General features: G+C 38.0%; 1 protein-coding gene across 8 annotated transcripts in view; it reads right to left on the bottom strand.

The window, feature by feature from the left end:
- lrba (LPS responsive beige-like anchor protein) overlaps positions 1–22938 on the bottom strand; it is a 255966-nt gene that overhangs the window by 216444 nt on the left and 16584 nt on the right. For all 8 annotated transcript variants that reach the window (XM_047366563.1, XM_047366561.1, XM_047366565.1 and 5 more), the window contains exons 2-18: positions 16997–17228; positions 14186–14286; positions 12971–13066; positions 10970–11091; positions 10247–10373; positions 9355–9474; positions 8855–9001; positions 7522–7719; positions 6093–6226; positions 5480–5588; positions 5057–5209; positions 3853–4021; positions 2975–3054; positions 2559–2621; positions 1961–2058; positions 1682–1774; positions 199–307 (exon numbers count right to left, since the gene is read on the bottom strand). In XM_047366563.1, the coding sequence (XP_047222519.1) occupies positions 199–307; positions 1682–1774; positions 1961–2058; positions 2559–2621; positions 2975–3054; positions 3853–4021; positions 5057–5209; positions 5480–5588; positions 6093–6226; positions 7522–7719; positions 8855–9001; positions 9355–9474; positions 10247–10373; positions 10970–11091; positions 12971–13066; positions 14186–14286; positions 16997–17228 (2151 nt within the window). The remainder of the gene's footprint in view (positions 1–198; positions 308–1681; positions 1775–1960; positions 2059–2558; positions 2622–2974; positions 3055–3852; positions 4022–5056; positions 5210–5479; positions 5589–6092; positions 6227–7521; positions 7720–8854; positions 9002–9354; positions 9475–10246; positions 10374–10969; positions 11092–12970; positions 13067–14185; positions 14287–16996; positions 17229–22938) is intronic.

Here is a 22938-nt window from a genome sequence, read left to right as displayed (position 1 = left end):
AATAATTGTTATTTCGAAAAAGGTCAGTTACTTTACTTTATAATCTGAATTTAGCACGCGCGCACACACACACACACACACACACACACATATATATTATCACAACAGCAATCGGCATTAACCAAACATGCTGCAGGTTATTACAGACTCTTATTTCCTTTATTGCTTTCAATCCCAAAGTCAGCCACACAGACTGACCTCAAAGAGGGAGTTGTAGGTTGTCATGGTGAACGGGTTGGAGTGGAGCATCAGACGTTCAGTGAGCAGCGAGAAAAGGCCGTGAGTTAGCATGACTTCAGACTTCCTCCTGATCAGGACGTTAGAAAAGGTCAAAAGGTCAGTGGAAGGTGTTGTTTGTCCAAACTAATTCAATGAGAAGATCATTACTTTCAGATCAATGAAATATAAAGAGTGGCTAAAGAAGGATCTCAAGAAATAAATCCAGGTCCAGATGATATTCAGCATAGAAAACGTAAAATAGATACCATGCTGATTATGAAAAACTAATGAGACAGAAAAACATCTCTGCATGGTGCGTTTCAAAATTGATTTTGAAATTCTTTTAATGACAGAAAAGGATTATTAGTTTTATTCAAACTAATTATCACATAAGACTTTTTTTGCACTGTGTGGATTGCCACCCGGCTGCTTCAGATCTTCTGAAAAAGAGTCTTTTGACCGCAAAAATGAAAAGCCATGATGACATGATGAGGCGGCCTTCGTCTGAGGAACAACCTGGAGAGCTGAGGCCTGGAAAGACTGCAGATTTTTTTTTAAAGCAATCTTCAGACATAATTTTGGTTTGGCTTTTAAGCTGAATTTTAATATTTAAGATAATTTATTCTTACATTTCTATCTATATCATTTCTATAATCTATAGTTTTATTGCAATTTTAGCTTGACTATAATTGTTTTTAAATAATGCTTTACATGCTCTTATTGCTGTGAATAATTAATATATATCCCATCATTTTAATCAAATGTAGATTTAGGTTAATTTTACTAATTTCCCCTTTTTATTATTCCTGGTTGTAATTTTATCAGTTTTATAAAGATTTTAGAATCTATAGTTTTTATTTCTACCTTTGGTGTTTGGTCATCATCATCATCATCATCATCATCAACACAATTACATTTGCTCCGTCCTTTAAACCAACATGACCTCTGTTTTCCCTTCCTTTAGCCATGTTTGCCTCATAATTTGTCATCAGTGTTTGTTTTTCTTTGCTTCCCTGTTTTAATCGGCTGTGAAAGTAACTTTATGAGAGTAATAAACACGATACAAGCAGTGCACATGAAACAGTAGTTAAGAGTTAAAATCACCTAAAAAAAAATCTAAATGCTATCTGCTGCTTTTTTACATCATATAACACATTTTTATATATTTTAACATTTTTATTCGCATAACACACAAACGTTTTTACCAATAATATAATAACATTTTCCATTAGCACAATTAGGAGCAATTTAGGACCAGCTATTATTGTTATAAATAAATAAGCTTTTTAAATATGACGGTGGCCACCACAGAAACAGAGGTGAGAAATAATGTGGGACTCAAATCAGGTAGATTATTCCCATGGAGAGTTCATCATAACCAGCCATCAAACTGTAAGATTTAATTTACTGCACAATCGGAATTTAGCATATCGTGACAAAACACTAAAGAGAAAATACTTACTTTGGTGGCAAGCTCTTCAGAAAGTAGCCCATGACCTTCAGAGCCTGGACCCTAATTCCTTCATTTTTTGAAGCCAGGAGCTTATACAAAACACTGTGGATACATTTTCAATAATATGTCAAATAAATATATGTCCTAATGAGCTAAATAACTCTTCAGCTTAAAAAAAAACAAATAACTAAAACACACACCATATAATTACCACTAAAAAACCTATTCTATGATTTTAATTTCACATACTGAAAAAAAAAAGAAAGCTTAGGACAGATTTATAATCACCGAATCCCATTTCGCTGGTCAAAGGCTTGGACCATAGTGCCTGGATGTTCAGACATCAGAGCAACCAACAGCTGTAGCACATCTATGAGATTTTCATCCTGTGGAAGACAGAGGAAGCAGGTTGAAGCTGCAGGTCAGCAGTGGTACCAGCTTCCAAAGGGATATCATAAATTATCAGCTATTTAAGATGAACCGCTCGTTTAAATTCAAGAAGGAAACTAACCGCATGCCTGATCACTCACTAATACTTGCAATCATACCTACAGTAGCAGCAATAAAACATTAAATAAATTATACAGATTTTAAAATCAATCTAAAAAAAGAGCTGATTCATGGTAGATGTTAATCAAAACATTGTATTCCTTTCAAAGTGAATATCTTTCTGACTGATCAGTTCACTTCTGTAATGCATCATTTACAAATCCACACGTGATCTGAAAACTGGCAGATTTTGCATGTTAAAAACGAGTAAGACAGCCTCGAGTCACAGGAAATGTTTGCTTCTTATAGGGAGGCTAGTAGGAAGCACCACAGCAAGCTGTAGCAGTGTTACGATGCCATCTGGTGGCCACTTCTTTGTCTGCGGCTCACAGCTTACCTCATGCATGGTCAGGAGGTAATTGAGGATACTCTGCAGTTCGTCTTCCTTCACACCATGATCCTGAAACCAGTTCACACCTCAATTAACTGTTAATTAGCCTGGCTGACCCCCACATCAGCACAAAAGGAAACTGTGTTTTTGAAGACTGATTATGGTATGTGAGGACTCAGGAGATGATCAGAAATCACAAGAAGAAAAAAAAACAAAAATCGATATGCTTGTAAACAAAGTCACAGCTATTTTTGAACTCATTAGTACATAGTTTTAAAGATATAGAATTAAAAAACAAAACTTTCATTTCAAATCAGTATGAGATATTCTTTTGTTAAAGGATTTGATGCAGTTATAAGAAAAGGTAAGAGAAAGGTTCCATAAGATCTTATTTTATGAACAGATTATTAAAATAAGCTTACCTTCATAATGAGCTGCTTGATAAACAACAGCAAAAAGGCCCGCAAAGAGAGTATCTCCTTCTGATTTGGCCTTGGACCATCTGAAAACCCAAACACATTGTAATTAACTAGGTAACAAAAGAAGAAGACAGGTGATGCTCCAAGACAAGCTGCAGGATGCAGCAGCTGTTACAGGAAAACAACCTTAACCTTAACAACGCATTCCCTAAACAACAGAAATAACCTGAAATTTCACCGTCTGAGCGCAACGGCTTCTTATTTAACAGTCTAAAGTTTTTGGTTTTTTTATTATCAGCCACCGTAAGTTTAGTAAATTCATCCTAAAAACAGCTGAGAGATTTCTGCAACAAAACAATTAATAGTGGACCCGCCAAGCCAAGTATATAATTGTCATGCAGAAGTTGCATACATGGCATTGGAATGATAATATCCTATCAAATATTGCTTCCAAGCTGTTGGTGAAAAAGGTTTAAAGAGCAATAAGAAGAAATATTGTCAAGTCAAACAACCATCTGTTAAACACGGTGGTGGAGTGATCATGATAGGGGCCTTTATTGCTGCAGATGAACATGCAGGTCCTTCAGCCATGAACTTCTCTGTATACCAAATGATTTCCATGTGATGCCTCATGTCTATTAGCTTAGCCTGAACCACGTGTTACTAAACAGGACAAAAAACGAATGCGTAAAAAAGAAAATCACTCTACAATAAAGTAAGAAAGTGAGGTGATCCGGAACTTTATTTCAGGTTTCAGGTCCCAAATGATATTTTACAACCTGTTTTAAGAGTATTTGGAACTTTTTAAAGATGCCTGTTACATTAATAGCACACACTGTACATTTGGAAAAACAATTAAGAAAAAGACGATGCAGTCCTACCAACGCCTTTGGGTATGACTCCACTGCAGTTGTGAGGATTGACAACCCAGTAGTAGTACTTTAGTGTATGCATGATCTGAAGCACGGTGCCCACCCTGCGAACAGCGTTATAAATGGTCACCGTGCTGATGAACTCTGTCGCCAAGTAGGTGTAGAGCATCAGCTGTACCTGCACAGATGAAGGGACATGTGTATCAGCACATGTAGAACATCTCCCCTTTTTTTCACATCCACTCATCTGTTTTACTAAGATTTTATTTGACAGACCAAAACAAGCTAACAAATACCATGAAGTGTCAGGAAATCACATTGTTTTTAGATTTTATTTTTTTTGTTTTTACAAATTAAAGACTGAAATGCAGCAAGCATTTGGATTCAGATCTCTTTACTCTGATACCCCTAAATAAAATCCAGTGCAACCAATTGCCTTCAGAAGTCACCTAATTAATCAAGTCCACCTGTGTGGAGTTTAAGTTTAGTTTAGTTATAGCTGTTCTGTAAAGTCAGTGGGCTCCTCTTTGGGTTTTCAGACAGCTCTCCAGAACCGACAGGTCAGGACAGGAGAGCTTAAATCAGAAAACCAGCCATGGTGCATCTTGAGGGGCTGCAGAGGTACCATGGTACCGCCATCTTCTTTGCAAACAACTTTAAGTGGCTAGATCTGCTGCCGCCACTGCAGTGAAAGCAGCAGGTTCAACAAAGTACTGACTCAGAGGGGCTCAATACAAATGTCAGGCATACTTTTTAGATTTTAACAGGTAAAAAACTATGAATAATTATACACACATGTCTTTTAAATAAAAGCCTCATAAAATATACTGACATTCATGGTTGCAATGTGACAAATGTAACAAGGTTCAGGCGGTATGAATATTTTTGCAAGGTATGCCAAGTTTTTAATTTTCTAATTTCACATTAATCCTTCCCTGTGGAGGTTTTACAGGTTTTTCTCAAAAATAGCTTTGGGCTTTGCTGGAAAAAAACATCTGAAGCTATAAAAGAAGCCACTGACAGAGAGAAGACCCATTTTTAATCCTTAAAAATGAAACTATGGAATTAAAACCTAAAGCAAGACAAAGACTGGTCTGATGCTGTGTCCACTGCATATCAGGAGGTTCTTAATCAGTGAGTAATCCATCAATGAAGGTTAATTCAGGTCTCTAAAAAAAATACGATATGGAGTTTATGGGTGTAATTGTGTTACCTTGGCAGGGGCATGGATCCAGATGGCAGGGTTGAACATAATGTGATCACAAAGCTGCTTAAGTAAATAGATGCCATTCTGCAGGTTGCTCAGGTATCTGGAGAAGGCCAGAACAATGTCCAGGACCGGCCGCGTCACATGCATCTTGGAAGACTGTAGCACGGAGGTAGAGAAAAGATGTATAATGTGCTTCAAGAAGATATGCATAATTTCCATACATAGCAATGGCTAAAAAGGAAAAACACAACATGACCTCCAACCAAGGCCAGTAGTTCAGAGATACCAGAACTCATCATGTTTTGCCCTTAGATGTGTGCCTCCGTTAGTGTATTCGTAGCAGAGTGGAAGCAACATTGAACGTATTTGTGAACTGGGGTCGTTATGAGCGCCAAGACCCATGGGACTTGTTTCTATTTATCTCACCTTCTCCAAAGTGTAGCCGATGACGAGAAAGCCTTTGCAGGCCAAGACCTGCTCCTGCATAGCCACAGAGTTTTTCAAGAGCTCCATCATGAAGGACAGCAAGGTGCAGCTGCTCGCCCCACAGACAGAAAGACAGTGACAACAAAGCAAAGGGACAGACAACAAGTTAGATAGTGGCAATAATCTGTGAGAGCTGCTGACGAAGCCCCGCCTGTCATGGTTCTATCTGACATGAAGTCTGACTGAATGAGGGTGTTGTGTCCTCATGTGCTGTTGAAACCGATTTTAGCGTCACCTTGAGGACAACTTATACAACCGGGCTTCAAACTTTATGTTTTGATGCATTTGAAACATCAGTAAGTGCATTTAATTTCTATACTGGTGTAAAACCTTAAAATCATTTCTGTTTGTCTCAGAAAAATGTACCAAATATTAAAGTGTGGAAGGTTATTGTATAACAACACGAGGTCTTCTGAAGAGCTCTTTTAATGAAACCAATCCACTGGCAGCAAAACACTGATAATTATCTCCCAACGTCCAATAAAACCGTGTAACAGCTGTTTAACTGTGTCAAACTGCAAACTTAGAGGACAACCAAATTATTTGGCTTTACCAGACAGAGGTGTCGGGCTCTTGGCTGGAGGGACGACAATAATCCAGCTGTGCGAAGAGAGGGAAGAGGACCTGCATGCCACCGATCGAGTGGATGCCGCTCTGGACCGAGTGAGTCACCACAGCCTTCACGTCCTAAATCACACACAAGCACGTTTATTTTGACATCAGACAACAACGCAATCCAAACAACAACCTTCACATTTTTAAATAATGCTCGTCGTAATGAGGCCAAGGATAAAAGCCTGATCTGTGCAGTACTCTTCACTACTAGGAACGGGCCGATTACATCCTTAAAGCTCGACAGCCTACAGTAAAAACACCCTGAATTTCCCTTAACACAAAAAAAAATCTAAACCAGAAATGTTTAACAGGATCTCACTACTTTAATTAAAACAGGGAAGTAACAATTCCACTACTGCAAAAATAGTTGAATAATAATTATTTAATTAACGATAATGATGTTTAAACCATCATTTCTTTATGTGATCTAGAGTTTTAAAAAAAAAAACTGTAAATTTAGAGGTATTTTTAAATAAAACATGTTTACTGCACACAGTATTACTTTTATTCAGCTGTTTATAGAGAAGAACATGTGTAACTAGTTGATATTACATAAATTATGAAAAATAACTTCACTTATTCGTTAACTTTTATCCACCTTCCATAATAACTTATCCAAGTCAAAAACAACTTTGTAAGTTACAGTTGGGAGTTGTGCAGCTCTAGCTGTGTTTTATATAATGATAAATATTGCTTAGAAAAACATTTCCATCTCTTGAAAACTTACACCGTTGAATAAAGTGGAGCAAAGCTGTAAATATATAGGTCATGCATTTCTTCCTATTTTACTTTCAGAGTGTGAATCTATATGGTAGAGTTAGCAAACTGTACATTTATGTGACAGTAGAAGCCTCTCCCACAAACTAAACAGTTTTATTTGATTTTTTTTTTTATGAAAGAGCATGCGAGTAAACAGGAAGGAAATAACTGAAGAAACGGTTCAGTGGGTCATGTAAGTTTCAGTGTACTGGGTCTATGCATTGTGTGGAGGTTCTTAAAGCAGCGCATGAACAACCTACTAAGCTTTTAACAAGCCGTTTTATAATTAGCGCAAAAGGAAGGCATTTTTCAGCAGCTGCAGCAATTTGTAATTCTACTCTAATGAGACAGTTAACATCAAAAGACCCCAACTGAACCATTTTGGTATCATTTGAAGTAAGAAAATAAGCAGAAAGAACCAGAGAACAGTGGGGGCAGACAGAAGGTGTTCAGGTCGTAGCTAAATGTGCACCGACGTCCACTTTAAGGTTGCTGCTGCACACAGACTTCAGGTTCAACCGCTAATGCAGACAATGGCAGTTCTTGTGATACAAATCCCAACTCAGGCGGGGATGTGATACACAAGCTAACTGGGAGTGTATGGTTACCTGTAGCATGAGAGCATGGGGAGAGTGGACAAAAATTGAGGCATTGTCCTTCGGGGAGGACTCAAGGCAGAGCTGGGCATCTGTGGCGCAGGGATTGTAGGTGAAGGAAATGGAAGAGGACAGCTTGCCGTCGTACAGCAAGGTCTTGTGATGCTCCGCAAACAGCAAGTCACTCTCGGCCTTGTACTTGAATGTGCCCTGTGTGACAGAATAAACGACGAGGAAAAGAGAAACATTTCATGAGAAGAAATGAACAACTCCAGTAAGTTCCAACAAGTCCATAAAGGAAAGCGATCCAGTTCTCAAGAGTTTTCCTCCAAAACCAAAACAGGGTTCTTAATGCAGAGACCTCAATCAGAGGCTTTGACTAGAATTAGTCATCCTGGGATTATAACCATAAACTAATTGATGATGTTTACATGCTGCTAACACAGACTGTATGACTGAAATCCTTACGAATGAACTAAGTTATTGTTTTCTGCATTTAACTTACAGTTAATTAGTGGAACGGCTATAGTTATGGAGCCTTTTTTTAAGCTGGTAAGCTTTAATTTCAGAGCACTGTTTGTTTTGTGAGGTTTTGATTAAAAAAATATAACATGATGAAGTTTTAAATAAGCAATAAATACAATGTCATGATGACATCTGTAACTGTAATGTAAAAACACCCATCTTGTGACCCTATTTAACTGAACAACCATGAGTAGCAGGAACATCCAAAAACACTGACCTAACTACTCTCTCTATCTCTATGAAGATACATTTTCATTTGATTAGCCTTGTTATTAGTGACTACAGCCTTTGTCAGTCTTTTTAGTTAATATTTAAAGATTGAGAACATTAAACTACATTCCAGGTATCAGTTAGGTATTACAACATAATATCTGCTGAGTAAAATGCTTAATATTTTTCCATGTATGGCTTTGTACGAGAGAAACCATCAGAGCGGTGTTTCTACTGGACACACTGAGAAGTAAATAATAGCTCACTGCCTCCTACGACCAGACCCATGGAGAAACTTGTAGCCCCTTGCTTCTGGGTTATGACTAACCTCTTTGCTTTGTTTGTGCGCACAATGAGCTCGGTTAGGGTCAATATGGAGAGGAAAAGCTCAATATGCTCATTATCTTAGTCCTCAAATCTCATGACCTTTAAGATTTATCAGAGGTCAATGGCACCAGAAATTTTCTTCTTCTTTGATACCTTCTTGAGGATTTTCCACATTTGTTGCGTGCACAGGTTTGTTTCATCTATCCAAATTCAATCGGATAACAATATTCATTTTACTTATACTGCATGTTATCACTGCACAGAGTTCTGTGTGAGTTTGAACCTGGTAGCCAGGACCCAGCTGATAGATCGCCAGGATCTGAGCAGCGCTGAGAGCCTCTCCAAACAGATAAACTGCCCCCATCTGCCCACAGAAGACACGGTTCACGTCCGCCGTCTCAGACGATCCAAGGAAGCACTTGTCAAATGTCTAAGGGAGGAAGCAGAAAGGAAGGATGGTTTAAAACAGAAACGTGTACAGCGATGGGAAGAAATGGACAGCTGTGCTTACACAAGCTATAAATGGCACCAGCATTCAAATAAATGCTTGCTGAAGCTACTTTAAAATTGGCTGATCTTCATCTGATCATCAGAGACACAACAGCAGTGGTGAGAATAATATGGCGGGGTCTCAACATGGAAGATATTGTACTTTCTGACAACCAACAGATTATTCTATACTGGGGGTGAACATTTCAGTTCATTTCATTTCATATCTCAGAATAACAAACAGCATTCTTATAGGCTCAATTGAAAACATTAAAAGCAATGTTTGCCACTTACGTCGCTGGTGTTGACGAACCAGGCAATATCTCCAAATGAGGCCAATTCTCCATTCACAAAGCAGCTGATTTCACTGTTTTTCCATCGATTGTAGACGTGAACGAGAGTCACCATATACCACTGCAATGACAAAACGTTACACTTTAGTAAAGGACGGCTTTCACATTTTACATCATTCTCACAGTAACCATAAAAACCAACAGATGAGCATACACTCAGATCATTGTCTCTAATTAATTAACCTATTTCCATCACATTTCAGAACTTGTTCCCCCTCAAGGTATGATCTCACCTACTTATGTTTTTCTTATTTTCTAGTTATTCAACCATTGAGGGTATACGATGGACATTATATATAGAGTTTGCACCAACTAAAGTTAGCTTCCTGTATTCTCCTGAGGTTTGTTGGCATATAGTGATGCTTTCTTCCTCAGGGGAAACCTGAGGCCAAGGTTTTATCTGTTCAGAGTGTGCAGTGAGTAGATGGAGCAGAGTTTTGGATATTCCCATCAATCCTTCTGCTCTCATTCCTCCATTCCCTAGTTCTTCAGAGACATTCTAACAAGGTCTAAAGATGTTTGTGCAGATGTGGAGTATTAGCCAGTGTGTTGCTCTACCAGATCATTTGTATACCATGTAATAAACATCATAAAGCACAAGATATACAAGTAATTTATTGCAGTTTTCATGCAACGTGGAAACAGCAAGAATCATTTCAACTAGTTGATTTGACAGTTCTGAGTTTTATTAGACTTTGTTAAAATGGTGAGCACACCCATTATTCAACTTTCTAGGTAAAACTCTAGTGTGCATCCATGTGTTCTGTGATCTAATTCCAATGATTTATCTTGTTATCTACATGACGGTTTGATGAGTTTGATTCCATTCGTACCTTTTGGGGTTTAAAGTCGTACTTCACACAGTGCTGGAACCCTTTGCCCTTCGACTTTAATGAGGTCACTATCAAACAGCTGCCCACAAAGTGTGCAGAGTAGCCCATGCCTTTACTGGTGCGGAAGCTGCAAAGAAATGAAGGGAGAACACAAACATACAGCTTTAGCTGCTGTGGGAGGCTTTACATCATCATGCTGGTTGCATTAAACAGCAACAGCAGCTTTAAAGTCAAGTCAGAAAGATTCAGACAGAAGAAACTAATTTCTAAGTCTTATGGGCTCTTTATGTTATGTTCAGTGTTCCAATCAGATGTAACGCTTGCTTCTCATTTAGTTCATTAATCCCTTTTGAAAAAGGCCAACGGTCTGAAGACGAGCTTTGCTTAACAATTCTCTCAGGAAAGTCATCGGTTTCTCATGTTGGTTATTTTCACAGAGGATCAAACAGATCCTTATGGTAATTTAAGATTGTAGCATAGTTGAAAATAAATGATCAGAGGGCCTCTTTTACTTTACGCTCAGAAAAAAAAGGTGAGGAAGAGTGAACCTGAACCACAAATGTTTATATGTGAAAGTTGAGGATGAACACCAGCAGCATCAATGTTTTTCACTAATGTTCTCCTTTAACGCGTTTCCACCCAGTTTTCTGTTATTTTCTGTAAAGATGTTGCAGGATTGAAGTTAGGTTTAAATTCACTTGTCCCAACAAAAGTGTTACCTACCAGTATAGATAAGGCTTGTCTTTGTCGACATTGATGTTGTTTAGAGGATCCATTCGGATCCATGTGTGGAATGTAAATCCATTCTGGTACGGCCATCTTGCAATGGGGGGTAGAGCTATAGCCTTAAAAAAATATATATACATGTTAATGAAACAGCATGAAGCAAAAAGCAAAAAAATATTAATTGAAAGTGGAACTCTTTTTTTTTAAAGATAAATCGTATAAATGTGGCCTTAAGGTGCTATCTTTATGTTACAGTGCAATTTTTTACATTTTCATCTAAACTTGTTTAATTCTGCAATATTTGTCCTAAAACTGTCTTGGTGCTGCCTTAAGGTTGAGGCTTTGGGAAGGCTGTTCCAGAGGCTTTATGCTGGCCAGCTTTTACAAAACCAGGTTTGATCTGATCACTGTCCTGTTGGAACACCGAGCTGTTTCTAACGGTCCAGATGTTGAAGAAGAAGAAGAAAAAAAGAAGAAGAAGAAGAAAAAGAAGAAGAAAAAGAAGAAGAAGAAGAAGAAGAAGAAGAAGAAGAAGAGGGAAAAAAAAAGAAAAAGAAGAAAGGAAGAAGAAGAAGAAGAAGAAGAAAAAAGAAGAAGAAGAAGAAGAAGAAAAGAAAAAGAAGAAGAAGAAGAAGAAGAAAAAAGAAAAGAAGAAGAAGAAGAAAGAAGAAGAAGAAGAAGAAGAAGAAAAAGGAGAAAGAAAGAAGAAGAAGAAGAAGAAGAAGAAGAAGAAAAGAAGAAGAAGAAGAAGAAAGAAGAAGAAGAAGAAGAAGAGTTCGGATCTTCTTCCAGTGGACTGGAAGTGAAAACAACTTAAACTGTTTTAATGTGTTTTTATGAAGAGAGCCCTGAGATAACGTTTGGCTCTAAATAGCCTGAATTAGTTTTTAGCAGTTTATTTCAAGGGCCAGTACAAGAAGCCCTAAACGTTCACAGCTAACCAAACTAACCAAAACCCTTAAAAGCCACTAGGTCAGCCTTCTCCAATCATAAACCAGAAACCAATCAGTGAAGAGATACGAGACAGAGACAAGCAACCACAAAACCATTTGATTTAGGAAGGCCAAACTAGATGCAGCAATGAGACTGGTTAACACAGAGAGGGACTACTTCCAGTGGGTTACAGACCTGGTGCAATAATTTCATTCATGTTTAACTGGTCTACTGGAGTTTTCACACTGGTAAAACCTATTTAGAATAATTCGGTTTAGCTGAAAATAGAACAACAAATCTTGTGGCAGACAGAGGAATTCAACAACAGTGCCGCCCTCAGGGCACGAGAAAGCATAGTATGCTTTCTACTACATTAAAGTCTAAAGCTCAGATAAAAGCCAACTTAGATGACACATTTCAGACGTGTTAGGTTTTAAAAATCTCTTTATCTGTGCCGTTTTGATAATGAAGCTTCGCTGACGGCTGCAGGATGAGGCAGAAACAACTCTGAGTGTGCACAGCCGGTTATCAATGACAGAAATGTTTCGGAAACAAATATTCAAAGTTGTCAAAATTCCATAAATGAGATTGAGATAAAATGTGACTAATGCAGCCACTCTTAAACACAACATTTAAGAATTCACACTGCTACCATCTTCAGAAAAAGCAGGCTTTCAGACCCCCACATTTTTTAAAGACTCTACAACATCCCATCGAGAACAAAAGCTTCTGAGGATCTGAGCTGCTGCATCAATTAGGGAAGAATTACACTCGACACAGAAGTGCTGGCTTAATATACAGCAGATAAGACGGCACTTAACAAGAAACAGATTCAAAGAAGCGAGGCCTTTACTTTCATCCACTTCATTAGTGGGAAAGATTTTTATATGATAAGAGACGACAGAACTTTGAGGGGGAGAAATGGAGCGCAGAATATTAGCTCTGATAAAGTAATGATGCGATCATTTTTAGGTGGTGACAAAGCATATCATGAAGCTCCACAATAAACAATAACTTAAAATGTATGCCGTAGAAGCTTAGTATCTTTGCGTGGAGCATACTTACAGCTGCATTTTTCCCTGGAAAGCTGAAGAACGAGTCTGGACCGTTCCTGTGCGCCATGTACTTCAGCACTGACAAAAGCTTCACTGCATGACGCGGCTGAGGAAAGAAATAAATACATTTTTTTATGGTTTACCACCCACTCAGGAGCTTAAGCTTCGTCTCTTAAAAAGGCACAAACAAATATTAGATGCTTAGCAGCTGGAATCCAAAACGTCAACACATCCGCCATATTGTGAGTGGCATGGTTGTCTCGGAAACCAGCATCGGGGTGCTTAGAAACTGGGTTGCCCAGATAAAACAAAAACTGAACTTTACATTCAACAAATTGTAACTGCTGTTTTGAAAAATATATATTTGCTAATTTCCATGAAAATAAAAGTTGATCAAACAAAAATGAAAAGAAATGCAACAGAACTCAAATCAAACATTGTCTGCTTTAAGATGTACATAATTCACTGTAATTTCCTTCTGAAAATATACAAGATAATTAATAATAATGAAAATATTGTGTTTAGTTCCACATTTCTTTCCTACCAAATGAAAGAATATTAAAAGGGTGGCTGTGGAACCTCCTAATCTTGTTTTTTAAAGTTTAATATAAATAGTAGAGCATCAGTACAGGCCGCACAGACAGTTTGACCGAACTGACTTGCACAGCTTTTATATTCATTTCAGCATGAATGGCACTCACGATTTGTCACAAGCATACGATCCAGACACTCGGGTATTATTTTTCTTGTTGGCTTGGAGTCTGCTCCTAATTCTAATTCTTAAAACATCTTGTCTTAACGCAAGGCTGTAACATTAGTTCTTAAAAGACGGTCAGATCTGTTTTGGTTACAGTTCTGTTGTTTTTTTACTGCAGATTTTCTTTGAGATCCCATTGTTAATGCATGGGTTCTCACATGCAAGAACTTCGGTCTACTCAAATAGGTCATTTTAAAAACGTCCAGTTATGTGAATGCTACCATATATGTTCTTGAAATAAGGGTTTGTGTGTAAGCTCATGAACAATCTAACATAAATACAGTAATATTTCTCTGATTTCAGGACCAGAAAGGAGTTTTTATCTGTTTTGGTGTGATTTATTCGTCTGTTACTCTGTGACTAGAGTATTATCGTCTGTGGGATGGCAGAAATCTAAACATTTCTAGCAAATTCCTCATGTGGGTCCAAGGAACCGAGACGGATCACCGCATTATGACTCTGACTCACCCATTGGCCCTTTTCCCCTTGCAGCTTGCTGAAGAACAGCTTTAGCTCCTTCACTGTGATGCTGTAGCTGGCGAGCACACCCAACATGTCCACGAGCAGGTCTGCAAAAACACACACACACCGAGCAGAGGCTGCAGATTACAGCTGGAAATGCACGAGGATTAGACTAGGCATGATGAAAACAGAAACTGATGAGACATAAACAGACAAGTATTCCTGAACTTTTTACTGAATTCAAAAATAAACCTAGAATATTTGTTTTCATCATATTTATGGTAAAAGAGGTTGAAATTTCCAAGAAAAGTAGGAACAGGTTTCCAGTTCTCAGACTAGTGACCAAAAATAGAACACCGCAGGAGTCCCAGCTACTGTGGAGAATCTTCCATGACTTCTTACTGACACTTACTGGTTACCAGCGTCAAGGTATACCGAGGTGTAAAAAGAAGTGTTTCTAAACTAAGATTTTCTTTCATACTTCCCCTATGGTATAAAGTTATTTTAAACAGATATTGAGAAAGTGCTGCTGCCCCTGCCTTACCTATCGCTGTCCACTGCCAGTCAGGTGACCATAACCATAACCGTAGGAACACTAATTGCTTCCTTGTTTTAAATAAAAACAATCAGATCATATTATACATTATTTTAAATCTTAGTGTCAGTACTGTGGTACAGTGAAGCTAAGTATAATAACCTTTAGTTACAATAACAGCTGAGATCTATGAAATATTACGTAGCTGGAAAAGGTTATTAGTTGTATATGTAACTATAAATAAATGTACTCTCCGTGTAACAGAGACATTACGACTGCATTACGACCTAAAGTTTAACTATCTGCTGGGCGAAATCAGTCATTCTTGACTGCTCAACCACCCGAAGCTGGACAAAGTTCACTGAGCAGAGGATGGATTTACTATAAGTTTGCAGATGTGCAAAATACTGCTCTGATACCCGAGACTAAACAGTGCAAATCAGTCAGTGCTGTACGATAAATAAATGCAACACTGGAAAATGAGGCGATGAGGACATAAATTGGGGAGAAAAATTGTGTTTGTTATAAAAGTTCATAAATGGTACTCTGCTGACACTTTACTTGACATATGTTTTAGTTGCTTCAGCTCCATGTAGAGGTCAGAAACGGTGGCGAATTATTGACTAGACAAACAAGGTCCTGCAGCACTAACTGTAAAGGGAAATGCTTCCTTGCCTGTGTCCATGTATGTGTGCACAAATTAACCTTCTCTCTCCAGCCAAACTTACCTTTGTAGTGGTGGACTTTAAACTCTACCAGCCAGTCGTGTCATGTTTTTTTAGCGAGCCAGCATGTTGCAGTTGTATTCTGTTTCTAGTCAGGTTTTCTAAATCTCTTTAGTAAATATTTTCACTGAACAAAATTTGTTCACAGTATTTAACCAACTTACCCTAGAATCTAAAAGCATTTTCACCTTTTACTTTACACAGAAATCCCCTCTTTAGACAAACTGTAAAGTAAGGGCATATTGTTGTGTGTTTAATTTTTATGACGGGTGCGTCACTAAAGGTGCAGTAATACAACCTGTCTAACGAAAATCTAAAAGCAGTATGTGGGTAGTAGAGCAGGCTAATGTGAACAAAAAGCTATGTTAACATTCTTTAGACAATCTAAATTATCCATCTAACAATTTTCCATCTGTGTCTTTCATTTTGCCATTATTTAATATCATAAACCAACACAAAGTAGCACATAATTGTGAAGTGAAAGGGCAGTATGAATAGGTTTCAATTTAGTTTTAAAAATACAAATCTGAAAAAAGGTTGCACACATTTTGGCGGCAGGTTGCATGCCCCCTTTGCTCCAACATGCAGAGGTTTGTGTGAGAACATTAGTAAATTAATAGCATCATGAAAACCATGCCGTTTTGGCACACTTGCAAAATGCTCCGTGTGGCAGAAACCACCCTGAACACACCATTTCCATGGGGAAACATGGTGGTGGCAGCATGCTGTGGGGAGTCGGACCAGAGACTGGGGTGGTGGACAAAGCTAAACATGCAACCAGAGCTTCAATGGAACGGTTTAAATCAGAACATATTCATGTGTTAGGATGGCCCAGTCAGCATTAACACCTAAATACAGTTGACAATTTGTGGCTCTTCATCCAATCTGACTGAGTTTGACCTTGTCTGCAAAGAAGAACAGGCAACTAACATTCAGTCGCTAGATGTGTAAATCTAATAGAGAAATATCTCAATAGACTTCACTTTTAAAAGTGAACAGGTGGCTCTACACAGAGCTGAATCAGTAGGGGGAGAATTTAAATACACATACCTTTGTTTTATTTATGCACTGCATTGTGTTGGTCTAAAACCCCAAATAAATACATTGAAGTTTGCAAACTTAACATTCCAAATGTGGGAAATTCAAGACGTTTAAATACTTTTGTACTGTAGGTGTAAGCCCCCTCTCACCCCTCTACTCTGACCACAGATTTCTGGTAGTTGCAGATTGTTTCTCTGCAGGATTGAAAGCCTCTCTTGGGGCTACAATGAGAGCTTAACAAATGCTTCATATCGACAATAACTAGTTTAATTGGTTTGGGCATCAGATAAAGATTCCTCCTGGGTGCCTCCCTTTAGAGGCGTTGACCCAGCCCTAGCAGGACGGATTAAGTCTCCAAAGTGGCTTAGAAATCCACCAGGAGGATCTTGAGAAAATTTCTGCTTAGAGCTTGAAATGAAGTTAACCCGTACAGAGTGTAGGGAGAAAGGAAAAAAACATAAATGACCTAAACCATTAGAAGATCCAGTCTTTTGGTAGCCTTTTACATTCCAGTACCTGCAATCATGCTGTCAGTTGTCGATATTCTGTGCAGCACCTGCTGGATTAGTCCCACTTCAGTGCACGCCTGCAGGTTTCGGACACTTTTCTTGAGGATGGCGGTGAAGATGCTCCAAATCTCAGCCTGACAGGTTGGTTCACACTTGTCCAACAGCTCTACCATGCACACAATGCTCTCCGGCTCCTGAATGATGAAGTTCATCTCAAGGTCAAACTGACCGCCAACCAGCTGTAGATAGATACAAAAACAAAATCATGTTTCATTGACGGAGACAGATTTACTGATACATTAGCTGGTTCAATAGGTATGCTATATAACTGTAAAAGTTATTTATACAATTATTTTTTTAAATAGAAAAGTGAGTTTTTTCCAAAGCAGTGATTGGATGGTGCAGAAACACAGGTCTGTCCAGCAGTAGACTACAATGCATACAGTTAACATTTAAACAATGTGGGATAAACAAGAAGCATCAAATGTAAGTAGTCATGTTAGTGTGCCAAACCCAGACGTCCAGACAGAAATAAACATTAAGAATTGAACTTAGAGGTCTACTATTCCTGCAGGTGGCTTTGGGACACTAACAGCATTTGACACAGCCTGTCAGACACAGCTTAGGGCCGCAGTAATTTACAGTCCGGTTATCCAAGAGACTGCATGCAACTGCAGCAGTGATGTTAACCTTCCTATGACATCTATGCATTGTTTTCCATATCATGTTTTTTAAACACTCCAATGTGACACCAGAACAAAAGGAACATGTTTAATTTTTTGGATCAGCTGTTATTGTACACCTAAATTCAACAACCCGTTATAGGAAATGTTAGCTTTATCAGGGGCTAAGGGCCAGATTGATTTACTTATTTCAACAAAGTAATGTTCTCTGGAATGAAATGTATGAGCTATAAATGTCATACTCTGTCATGTCTTAATAGCTGTGGTGACATTTTTATTATCTGCCTTTGCTAATAGAAAAAGATAAGGAAAATAACAACGTTTGATGTCAAATTAATGTTGTTGGAAAATAATGTCGCATTCAGAATCCAGTTATGTGACAGTATAATGTTTCATTTAATACAGCAAAGAGAATCCGTTCCATTAGGTTGACAGAGGTAAGAAAAACTCTAAAACAGGATACTCATGTTGTTGCAGATGGAAGATCATGAAAGACAAGAATTTAAACCCTTCATTCAACCTTAATAAACAAACTTTCTGCATACATTCGTGGAGAAGCATGGACCCATTGTCATACTGCTATCTGAAGCCTTTCAAACTAAATCATCTCAAAGTCTGTAAATGTATTAAAAAGCTAAAGATGGATAGATAAACTGAGGGTACATTGAGTTGATGAGGTGTCCTTTTAATTGTTCGCGAAGCATTTTTTCAGTCACTCAGCTTCACTGGGGTCGTTGCAATAATAAATTGTTACCCAGCTGTTTTGAAGGATCACCTTTTTCCTCTTTAGCAGTGCTATTAGTGTTGGGCATCTCTGCTGTATAGTCTGCACATTAAACATCTTGATACATTAACAGCAACCCAACACAATGGAGTAACATGAGCAGCAAACACCGATTGGATGACATTCAGTTCATCTCTCAACCCCTATTCAGTCCAGCTAAACATTGTTTTAACACAATACGATAGGATACAATAAATGAGGCTGAAGCAAGGGAATTAAGCTTTGCAGAGGAATGAAAATTAGCTGCAAATTCCAGATTAAATAAACTCGCTGGAAAATGAGAAACGTGCGTTTTTTAGGTCACAAACAATTCAAAATTATAAACGTTTTAACAAAGGTTCTTTATAACGGCTCATAAATGGAAAAATTTAAACTTGGTGAAATTGACAGGATGCACAAACTTTTTTTGTTAAAATTATAGCAATGTTTCAGCCTTTCCAACACTATAAGATTTATTGCCAAAAAGCGTTGCTACAACAATGAAACATTCAACCAAACAACTTTCTGTTCCAAGTATGCACGATGAAAATACCTTGAAACTGCCACAAATTTAAGCTATTAATGACTGCTAAGAATGACCTTAATCAAAAATCCACCACAATATGTATGACCCTGGCTGTTGTCAAATCTACAAAATGCAGATTTAATGCAACTATGTCTTATAAATTCATCAACATTTTTTGGTTCTCTTCCAGGATTAAAAATAGGAAACTACTATAATCAAATATGTACTTGATGCCAAATATTACAATAAACCCCAAACTGCGCCACTTGTGCCAACATGGCATCTAGACTTCTGTGTCTTACTCTTCCCGGGTCATCTATAAATCACCAACACTTCTCATAGTAACTTGTTGGTGAATACCCAAGTGTCATTACCAACTGCTAGGTGCCATTTTACCACAGTAAGCGATTTACGAGCCTGACACGGCACATGAGTCCTTCATCCATCACGTTCAGCTGACTGAGGGATGACACAGAGGGGGCTAATTTGCCAGTGACACGAGAGTCACATTGCAGCGAAATCCACCTGGCATCCAAGCCAGGATAATTGGGCTGGTTTTTGACCCGTTTTGTCACTGTCTGCAAATAGGAAGGTGTTCCGAGTCGAGGAAGAGTTGAAAAATTACCTTGTTAGACTCTCATGATGCGAGAAAATGTCTGCAGAAATCTAAACCACCTGCTTCACCACTGAGACAACCACATTAGCCCCATTAAACTCACTTGCTTTGCATTGTCTTTTGTGGCAATCCACATTAGTGCAATGAAATCGATAAAAACAAATTGTCAAGGTCAAAACCCAAGTTTTTCTTACAACTTTATTTTTAAAAAAGGAACAATAACAGCACTCTCAGACCGAGACACCAGTAAACTCAGAAAATCAGTATCTATTACTGAAAGTAGAAGAAACTTTGATCAGCAGTGGTCCTGTTGTGCCGTCTTGTGCCAAAGATATTTATGGGGGCATAGCTTTGTTAACTTAGCATACCAAACACCTAATGCCCCATATTACCCAAAAGTAAAACAAACAGAATGTTTTCAGCATTTAAAGTTACTTTATAGTATTTACAGATGTAAATCTCTTGGTCTATGGCCTTAGGTTTGAAAGATCGAGCCATTTGCATATTTATTCTGGTGCAGTAATCATTTTATAATGATACATTTAATAGAGCGTAAAATGATACTTAAAGGAGTTCATTTTTTTTCCTTAATAACCCAATCCAGGGTCTTCAAGACATTTTCCCTGACCTTCCTGGAGAGCTCTTTAGTTTTCAGAAAGCTGGTCGCTCCTGATTTCCTGATTTGTTTGGACCGCTCACCAGTCCACCATATATAAAACCTCTCAAACTAACTGGATACTGGAGATGGACATAAAATGCTGATGTAGAACCCCTACAAAAGGTAGGACAACATGTAGTAGTTGCAGTAAGTTAAAGACAATCAGTAAAATCAACTGAGATATCCAACAGATTCAAAGTGTATCCAATTCCTTCAATCATTTAATAACTCACAAGAACAGGAGAAACCTGCCAGCTCCAGCTTTGACTGCAGCCAATGAAAGCTTCATGCCTTCCATAGATGCCAGTCTCTTTATGGCAGCTAGACACAAGATCTCTGGGTAACCCTGCCTGCTTTTACCCTCCAGAGGTCTGCCTGAATTAATCATGGCTGAGTAGCTAGGAAGGCAATGGGCTGTAACACAAAGCACAAACAAGCTTCTCCCGTCTCCATGGAGAACGAAGCAGGGTGATGGCCAAAATAAATTCACATAAACTAAATTCAGAAGTTAACTTCATAGGTGAGATGAAGCGATGAAGCAGTGAAGTTAACTAACTGCTGAAATAAATGTTACAACATCCCCCTACACTGTGCACATCTACTATGTCCACTCAGCTAAAACCAAATCAAATATTTAGTTTGTTTCAGAATTAGCAAAACCAAAATGTTACTATAAGATATCAAGACACAAACAATATATGCAAACTGATTTTTTTACATGCCTAACCAATCAATCTACTACTAATTAATGCTAAAATAGGAGGTCAGACATTTCTAGATTTATGTTAAATATAAACAATGAATATTTTTGCCTGTATACACAAAGAGATTTTGAATTTTTTTAAATCTTTTGATGTTTCATAACACCAACAGCGATGTCCTGTTAAAGCATGAGTGAAAGCAGCAAATGACACTCCTTTTGTAACAACAGGGAAAGAATTATCCAACCTAAAATAATAGGCAGTCACAGTGACGCTGCCATGCCACGGCTGCAGGGTCATGAGCCCCTATGTGTGTGCAAGCACACATGCCGACATCAGTCCTCTATTTCAGTCCGTACGCAAACTGTAATCATTTCCAGTCATTTTAAATTAAAATGCACAGCAGGAAGGTGACCGTGTACACACAATAAAAGAGGATCCTTAACAGATATTTGAATCTTATAATGAATCATTTGTTAAATGGTTTCAGATTTCTCAGTTCTATCAGAATACATCATATTTATCAGCAGGTATTATTTTGCAGTTTTCATTTAATTTATATCAAAACCAAGTTAAACAGAAACATTTTAAAGTCAAATTTGGTAATATTACTGTAAAAAATATGGATTTAGTAAATTAGGACTAAAAAATGTATTTTACAATGACATGTTTAATATGTCCTCTAAATGAGGGCTTTAAATGCCAGCTTCTGTAACATGCCAGGATGACTGCATTCATTTCGATATGAATTAAAGCAACAAACTACTCAAACGGGCAGGCAGAGTGGCCCTGCTCTCCACCACTGGCCTACATTTTCAACAACTCTCTTTTGTGGATTTATTTTAACAAGCTATCTTGTCAAACTTAACACAGTTTAGTTTATTCGTCCATAAGAGCCTGCACTCTACACGATCCACCAAAGAGACCTAAAACAAGTCGTGATATACCAACATCCCAAAATCCATCTCACTAAGCTGCTGATAGACACTCATGGTGAGGAGAGAAACGGCTCCAGCAGACAGGAAGGTCAACCAAATAATCTATGAAACGCTCGTACCGAAATGGTGAAATGAGCTCCTGATACAGAATATGATGGAGAGGATACATTTGTTAATAAGTTTGTGGGTACCTTCCCTGTAAGACAGATGGACAGGAAAAAACATGCTAACTTTGCTATTGCTACAAGCTAACGCTAGGAAGGTGATGTTTTGGAGCAACTTCAAAAAATAAACATATTGACCAAACCTACAGATAATCAAAGAAAGGGGCAATTTCACTGCTTTTCTCTGGTCAGTAAAGCTTCTGTATCTGCAACAGGGAAGTAGTACACCTCCCAGATGACATAAACCAACACTATCTACTTAAATATTAGCTTCCTGGACACAGCCAACCCAATAATGGTGTTCTGTCTGTCTGAGCTCCCCGTAGAGACGCACAGTTCTGTACCACGCTCCATTCAACTACGGTACAAATGAACGCGGGAAAATTTTAATCAGCTGGCAGCTCAGTCAGCCACTAAATAGTGAAGCAACCAAACAAACCAGTGTGCCCCGCCATTACTCCTCTGTTGTGGCGAATAATAAGTTATGGTGGAGCCAAACTGAAGCTGACAATCGGAGCAGATTGCAGTAGGAATCCGTACCAACCTGCCCTGCTGCGGTAGATAATTACTAAATAAAATCTCCTGAAAAATTTGCAAAAACACAAAAATTGTAGGGCATTTGCATTGAGCAGATCCTTGTTTACAGTGTAAAATGTATGTCTTATATGACCCAGATCCACGTTTGTTTAGAAACACATTTATTTTAGTATAAAATGATAATTTGGCCCTGCCACAATAGCAAAATTTTTGTATTAATATGAAATTCACAGGGCAAATGGAAGCACACAGTGACACATTGTAAATAAGCAATTATAATTAAATAAAATAATTCTAGAAGTGTTAATATCCTTTATAAAAAGAAGGCTGTTAATATCTTTTATGAAAAAACTTTATTATTTT

This window comes from Girardinichthys multiradiatus, chromosome 5 (assembly GCF_021462225.1).
Source record: "Girardinichthys multiradiatus isolate DD_20200921_A chromosome 5, DD_fGirMul_XY1, whole genome shotgun sequence".
NCBI classification, from domain to species: Eukaryota; Metazoa; Chordata; class Actinopteri; order Cyprinodontiformes; family Goodeidae; genus Girardinichthys; species Girardinichthys multiradiatus.
The sequence above is the reverse complement of the archived record's forward strand: the minus strand, read 5'-3'. Positions and strand labels throughout refer to the sequence as shown.